Genomic DNA, 7,030 nt, shown 5'->3' with positions numbered 1-7,030 from the left:
CATGGTGCGTCCAAGGAGACATGTTGGGTTGGCAAATTGGAATTTTCCCAAATCCCTAGTAAGCTGTGCAGGCTTCAACTAGACATGTTGAGATTCCTTCAACAGACTTGGTGGGAGCAAATCCCCGTATGCTGATAATGAGAGAAGACTCTTCCCTCCTGCTCAATGAGCACATTGAATCTGATGGGTTAAGTGATGGCTTTTAAAAACAGCCTGGTATCTCTTTTTACCTGCGGTTCACATATTAGTTGATTTTGAACCTGTTGGTGAATTCCATTTCAGATTGTCTCCATCTGAAGAAAGGGAATAATAAAACACTCTTTTGAGTTACTGCATGCTGGGGAAAACCCAGACAGCATTTTCAAAGCTCTTCTGAGTTGTTGCCGAGTGAGTGAGTGCCCCATCGGGTATTGTATTACTTTGCTTCCGTTTGCTTCCACAACTTCCAGCATCCCAATTATCCTTGCGTTACTGAATTCAGTCCTAAAGTGCATATGCTTGTTTTCTAAAATGGAATTAAAAAAAAAAAGGATAAAAGCTTAGATTCGCCAAGTGAGATAAGGCAGATATTTAGCTAAACATGGCATGAAACTCCCCCTGATGATAAACTTCCCTCTCCCTCTCCCCCATGTGCATACGTATTTGTATTGGGAGACCTGCATCCTGCTTTTGCTCTATTTCAGAATGCATTTTTCAGTAGACGTTGAAACCACTTACATTTTAATTTTCTGAAGTGGTTTCCTTGATGGATATTTTATTATAGGAAGCATCAGGCATCCAAGTCAATGGGGCCAAAGACAAGAATGTGAAAGAGGTAAAGTCTGGCTTTAGCTTTCTCTTTCAAGGTGACCTCCCACTTCCCCAGGGTCCTTCCTCCCTCTCTCCCACCCATCAGCATGCCCAAGGATGCTGACCTCCCCCCTCCTGGAGAGGCACATTTCCCACCATCCTAACCTCTGTTGCCTGCCCAAGTGTGTCTGCTAGGTTCTCTGTAGCCATCCTTGTAGAGCGCTGCCTCCTCTGTAGGGCGGTGAGTTTGCAGGTGATTGGTGCTTTAGCCACACTTGGGCGTCGGCTATTGGTTACTCAGGAGGCTCCCAGCCATGTGAAAGAGGAAGAGGTGAAGAAAGCAAGGCAGTATCAGAACAAGGCCAGACATCCTGGCTCCATTTCATCACCCTCTGTGGTTGGAGCTGCCCAGCGAGCCGTGGTGCAGATAGGCTCCAAAGAAAGGCAAGGGCCTCGCAAGTGGGGCAGAATGCAGTGGGCACTTCCTAGGAGGCTGGTCTTGTGCTGAGCATCTCCCCCATGTATTATCTCACTTGATTAAAGAAAGGAGTTCTTAAGTGGTGCAGATGGTTAACATACTTCGCCGCTCACTGAGAGATTGGAGGATTCCAGTCTCCCTAGGGGGAATTCTGAGGAAAGGCCTGGCCACTCCCAAAAAATCAGCCCCTGAAAACCTTGGTGGGGGGGGGCGGGGCGTAGCTCTGTTTGTACACAGGTCATTAGGAGTCAAAATCCACCTGAGGGCTACTGGACATGTACTACGATGATGCATTTCCTTGTTAAAATGTGTGTGAGACAAAACAGCTCTAGACAAAAAGCAGAGAACCCTTTTCCCTACAGCTCCTGCTTCTCAAAGAATCCCTCCTGCTGGCCCTCCCTGAGAAGATCAACCTTCTTTCCGTTTTGATTTTTGTTTAAACAAACACGTTTTAGAACTGAATTGTGCTTTTTTAAAAAGTGAGTTCCATGCAAAACTAAGGCCCGCTAATGGTCATTTCTCTAAGGGGGAAAAAGTACATCGCTGCAAAGTCAGAAAGCTTCTGAAAACCAAAATTTTTTGACTAATGGAATAGCTTACAGAGTACAGAATAAATAATGGCAATGGCATTTTGAAGGACAGAAGCCGGCACATGCGCTCAGAGCCGGCCTGCGTCCAGACTGCAGTGTGGGATCACTCATGTTTCAGCTCTGCGCTTATGGGGGCTGCCGGAGGAGTCCTGGACGTGCTCAGAGGCCAACTGAAAGGTTGGAGCCCAGAACTCACACAGCCACTCTGTGGGAGAAAACCCTGGCAGCAGCTTCTGGAGCAATTTCTACACCAACCAACCAGCCAGCAGCCAGCCAGCCTCACTGCCATGGGTGCATTCGTTCTCACAGAGACCCAGCAAGGCAGAGTAGAATGGCCCCTGTGGGTTTCTGAAATGGTAACTTTTGGGGGGAGTAGAAAGCTTCATTTTTCTCCTGCGGAGCAGCTGGTGGTTATGAACTGTCAACCCTGTGGTTAGCAGTCCAATGCAAAACCACTAAGCCACCTGAACTCCTCCTTCTGTAACAACAATTGTAATCGAGGACACCCGACTGCGCAGGTTGATGCCTTCACTTGGGCTCCTTATGAGTTGAACATGGACTCAAGGGCGTCTGTCAACAAGGACGATACAGAGGACACCCCCGTCTCCACCCCCACCCCAGGCCCGGGCATCAAGGCTCTGGGTAAACAGGCTCGTTTTAGGGCAGGAGGCTTGGGAAGGCTGAGCTCCTCAGTTGCGCATGTGCAGCTCGGTTGCCTGCGGAAACCGCTGAACCCTGCACAGCCGTGGGTGGTGAAGCCCTTGTGTGTGCCTACCCTGCTGTTCAGCTTGGAGCCTCCTCTGGTTTCAATTATGACTTCAACAGGCGGCGTGGAGTGCGCCTCTATTCATTACAGCGCCTCACATGCTATAATTAGTATTAAAGGAACGCAGGCACTTGACAAATATAAAGGGCTAAACAATAATCAGGCAGTAAAGGCAAGGCAGTAGGACTTTTCCACCTAACTCTCTCAAGTTTAAAAAGCAACTTTTTTTCTTCACCACTTCATTTACTTTCTCCCTAAATCAGCTGAGCTTGAATCTCATCCTGGCCAAATACTTGGCAATGATTTGGGGGCATTTATCTACTCTCCTGGTGCAAGATGGAGCGAATGACACTCCCATCTGCTGGGGGTGGTGGACAGCATGAAGTAAGGGAACTCTTACAGATAACAGATTGCTCTGCAAATGCTCCCCCACCGCTATGGAATTGCTTCCAGCTCCTGCGAACTGCCGCCCGGTCCACTCTCACTCACGGCCACCTCACAGGACAGGGTAGAACTGCTTGTGGGTTTCCAAGACGGTAACTCTGGGGAGTAGAAAGCCTCATCTTCTTCCTGAGGAGCAGTTGGTGATTTAGAGCTAACCTTTCGGTCAGCACCCCAACACATAATCCACTGCACACCCAGGGCACCTCACATAGGGTGTCCAGGACTTCGTCAATCTTTGTGGGAGCAGGTAACCTCATAGTGCTCATGTTACCATCATCATTTTAATTTGCAAATGAAATGAAGGCATGGAGTTAACACTCAGACACAAGAAAGAAATAGCATATAGGGTAGTTTTTTATCGCCCCTCATGTTGTGTATATGACCTGCAGAACATTAAAAACAAAATATGTAGATGAAGACTGAAGAATTATTGGTGCATTTGAATTACGGTGCTGGCAAAGGATATCGAAATACCCGTTGTCTCACGTCATTTGGACGTGCTGTCAGGAGCGGACGATCCCGGACAAGGACATCAGACCTGGCAAGCAGTGTGACAGCCAAGGAGGAAGCGTCTCAATGAGGTGGATCCACACGGTGACTGTGAAAATGAGCTCAAACAGAACTGTTGTGAAGATGGCCCGTACCGGACAGTGTGCTGTCCTGTTGTGCATCGGGTTACCATGAGTGCATCTCACAATATTACAACCATTTTCATTGAAATCAAGAGATTGCTATGATTAATTTTGCTATACACCCCCATATCTACACTGACAAGTATCAATGTGTTATCAATCTTGTTTCCTATTCTCCCTCCCTGTTCCTCCCATTGCCAGTAAGTTGATTCCAACTCATAGGACTGGGCAGAACTGCCCCTCCGGATTTCTAAAGGAGTCATTTTTCTCCCGAGAAGCTCCTGGTGGGTTAGAACCACTGACCTTCTGGTTAGCAGCTCAGTGTGTAGTCCATTACCCCAAAGACTTACTAGCCAGGTGTACTGGTGTTTCACCTCTACATTTGAGTGCCTTTTTAAATACCAACATCCTTGCTCTGCTGAGTACTCCTTGGGCCTGTTTTCTCCTTCAACTCCTAGCATGAGGCTAGTTACGAGGAGCTTAGAAAACTCTCCAGAGGTGTGTGTTTAATGAATATGCAAATCATACTTCGCTTTCCTCCACTTTTTGGTAGATGCTCAATAAAAATGTGTTGAATGAGTAAATAAGAGCAAGAATTTTAGAGTGCCTGTTATGTATGAAGATGCACACATTTAAAGGAAAAAAACCAACAAATACTTTGATTAGATGAGATTTTCCTTGAAAATCCTTGAAACCTCACCAGTTTGCCACAAACAGTAATGATTCGAACTTGCTTAAATAAATAGAACTTCAGAGAAGGCTTAATTCTGGTACTCAAATTATTTATGGGTGTCTAACTTTAAGGTAATGTCATGAAAAGCAATTAGCAGATTCTTCAAACACATGACAAATCCTTTATTACTGTGCTTATAAGGGACACGGTTTACATAAATCCAAATGTAATTAAATAACATTGAACTTGAAATCTACCACAGACTCAAGATATACAAGTTACACTTGGCAAGGCAAAACGTCTCAAACACTAGATTGTTTCAGGTAAAAGGTAAATCTTCATTAAGTAAATTCCAACTTTTTTTTGTCTTACAGACAGTTCCTTTGGCAATAACTTCCACTTTAGCTTTTATTATATAAAAATATAACAAAATTTCATTATATACAAACATTACATTACACAATGTACAGGTTAAAAACACTAAGAAAATGGCAAGCCGCAAGTGAAATTAAAATCGATAGCATGATAAGAAAAATTAAATACTGCACACATTTCATAAAAATTACATTAACTACATTTTTTTGTTCGTTTGTTTGCAAATACCAAACAGTACCAATGTGATTGGAAACAGTTTCCAACAGCTTCATTTTAAGGCACATCTTGCATATTTATATATACAACACTGAAACCGGTCAATTAACTTAGGGGATTCTCAGAGTGACCTTGTATACGTGAGAAGACATGCAGCGTGGGATTACACATTTTCATCGGCCCCCTTCTTTGGGGACAGGTACCTTCCAGGGGGGGACTGGTAAAGGGGCACACTAATCTCCTGCAGGTCCGGGAGCCTCCCTGGGCGGGGCGGGGAGAGCAGTGTGGCTGTCCTGTCATAGTCTCTGTGCAGTACTTTCTCATAGACGCTCTGCAGCCCCACCGTCTTGGGGAGCTGGGCCTGGTAGTAGTTATCCCTGCGCAGGGGATCCCGAGGCAGGGAGGTGCTCTTACAGAAGGTGGACATCTGGGCTGGTGGGTGAATCGCAGCAGGCGTGTTGGGCCCACCGCATGAAGGGCTCCAGCAGCGGTCGGAGTGGCCCAGGATCTTACACTCTGCGGTACAGGCCCACAGTCCTAGCAAAGGCAAGCAGGGGAGAGGGCATGGTTATGACGGGGAGTACACACACCTCCGAATGTCACACAGGGTCAGGGCAGCTGAAAAGACATTGACCCAAGATTTGAAAGGTGCATCACTTCCTGTAGAAGCACCTTCATAGGAAGCTGGCCCAATATCTTTTGCTGGAAGTAAAACAAAACAAAACTAAACTAAAATAAGCACCCCCACCCCATTTTAGCGAGTTAGCAAGGGACAACTGGTGGCATAGTGGATACTTGTTGGGCTGGTAATGTCAGTACTTTGAAACCAACAGCCACTCTGTGGGAGGAAAATGAGGCTTTCTACCTCCTGAAAGACCGGAACTATGGGTTAGTCTTAGAAACCCACAGGCGCAGTTCTACGAGTCCTGTAGAGTTGTCCAGTGCGAAAGGAGTGGATGGTTGGCTGTTGGTTTTTTTGGGTAGCTATCTAGCTCCACCACTGCTCCTTACAAGGGCCTGGCAGTATGCTTCAGGCCTGGGCTCCCAACTCCAGGCCTGGAGGCGGGGAGGGAGGGAGAGAGAGCAAGAGAGCGAGCCTGTGGTCTGCCGCTAGAAACCCCGAGTCCAGGAGCCAAGCAAGGCTGCAGGGAAAGAACGCTGCCTTTCCCGAGCAGATGAGTACTCACCGCTCTGCATGTGGTTGATGAGATCCTTTTTCAAAGCATCCCCGCTGATGTCAGAATCGCTGTCATTGAAATCACTGTCCCCTTTGCCGCTGTCTTTGCCGCTGAATTTCTCCGCCTCTCGGCCAGAGATGGTGTTGAAGGAGTGCCCCTTCCAGACAGCCACAGGAGGCGCCGATTCCTTTCCGAAGCCGGGGGACGCACCGTAGGGCTGAAGCGGGAGAAGGGGTCGGGTCGGAACAGAAACAAAGAATGCACGATCGGTTAAGTGTCTCTAGCGCTAGGCCACCCCTTCCCCTCCTGTCCCTTCCCCCAGTCTGTCCGCGGAGCACGCAGAGGGCTGCCCAGCCAAAGGAAGGCCTCACCTCGGCGTGCGCGCCGCGGAGCCGCTGCTGCCCCTCGAAGTGACAGGCGCTTTCCCCAGTGGCGCTGCCGCCCTCCGAGCCCGGCACGTCGGCCGCGGCGACCGCGGGCGGGGGCGCGTCGGCCGCGGGGCTGCCAAAGGGCGCTTTGCCGCTGCCAGGGAAGGTGAGCACGTCGAACATGTTGGGCCTGGGCCCGGCTCCCCGGGCGGCCTCCTCCGGGGAGCCGGGGGTCGAGGCTCCGCCGCCCGCCGCCCCGGGCCGCTCTTCCCGGAGGGCCCCCCCTTTGCGCACCTCCTTCTTGCGGCGGTTGCAGGTGGTGGCGATGGCGATGATGGCGGCCAGCAGCAGCGTGCAGCTCCCGGCCAGGACGATGATGACGATCAGCGGCGTGTCCCACTGCAGTGCCGGGCCCGAAGCCCCGAGCTGAGAGCCGGCCGGGCGGGAGCGCTCCGTGCCCCCGGCACTGGCAGGCCCCTCGGGCCCGCGCCCGCCGCCGGCTGTTACCAGAAAACTGACGG

General features: G+C 49.4%; 1 protein-coding gene across 1 annotated transcript in view; it reads right to left on the bottom strand.

The window, feature by feature from the left end:
• Positions 1 to 4,533: 4,533 nt before the first annotated feature.
• PCDH8 (protocadherin 8) overlaps positions 4,534 to 7,030 on the bottom strand; it is a 4,949-nt gene continuing 2,452 nt past the window's right edge. Inside the window, exons 3-5 of the mRNA XM_045287089.1 lie at positions 6,513 to 7,030; positions 6,151 to 6,358; positions 4,534 to 5,500 (exon numbers count right to left, since the gene is read on the bottom strand). The exon at positions 6,513 to 7,030 is cut by the window's right edge and continues 59 nt beyond it. Of these exons, the coding sequence (XP_045143024.1) occupies positions 5,127 to 5,500; positions 6,151 to 6,358; positions 6,513 to 7,030 (1,100 nt within the window). The 3' untranslated portion in view covers positions 4,534 to 5,126. The remainder of the gene's footprint in view (positions 5,501 to 6,150; positions 6,359 to 6,512) is intronic.

This window comes from Echinops telfairi, unplaced genomic scaffold (genome assembly GCF_000313985.2).
Source record: "Echinops telfairi isolate 266 unplaced genomic scaffold, ASM31398v2 ScPeMD7_11;HRSCAF=52, whole genome shotgun sequence".
In the NCBI taxonomy this organism is placed as follows: Eukaryota; Metazoa; Chordata; class Mammalia; order Afrosoricida; family Tenrecidae; genus Echinops; species Echinops telfairi.
This window is presented reverse-complemented; position numbering and strand designations above follow the sequence as displayed.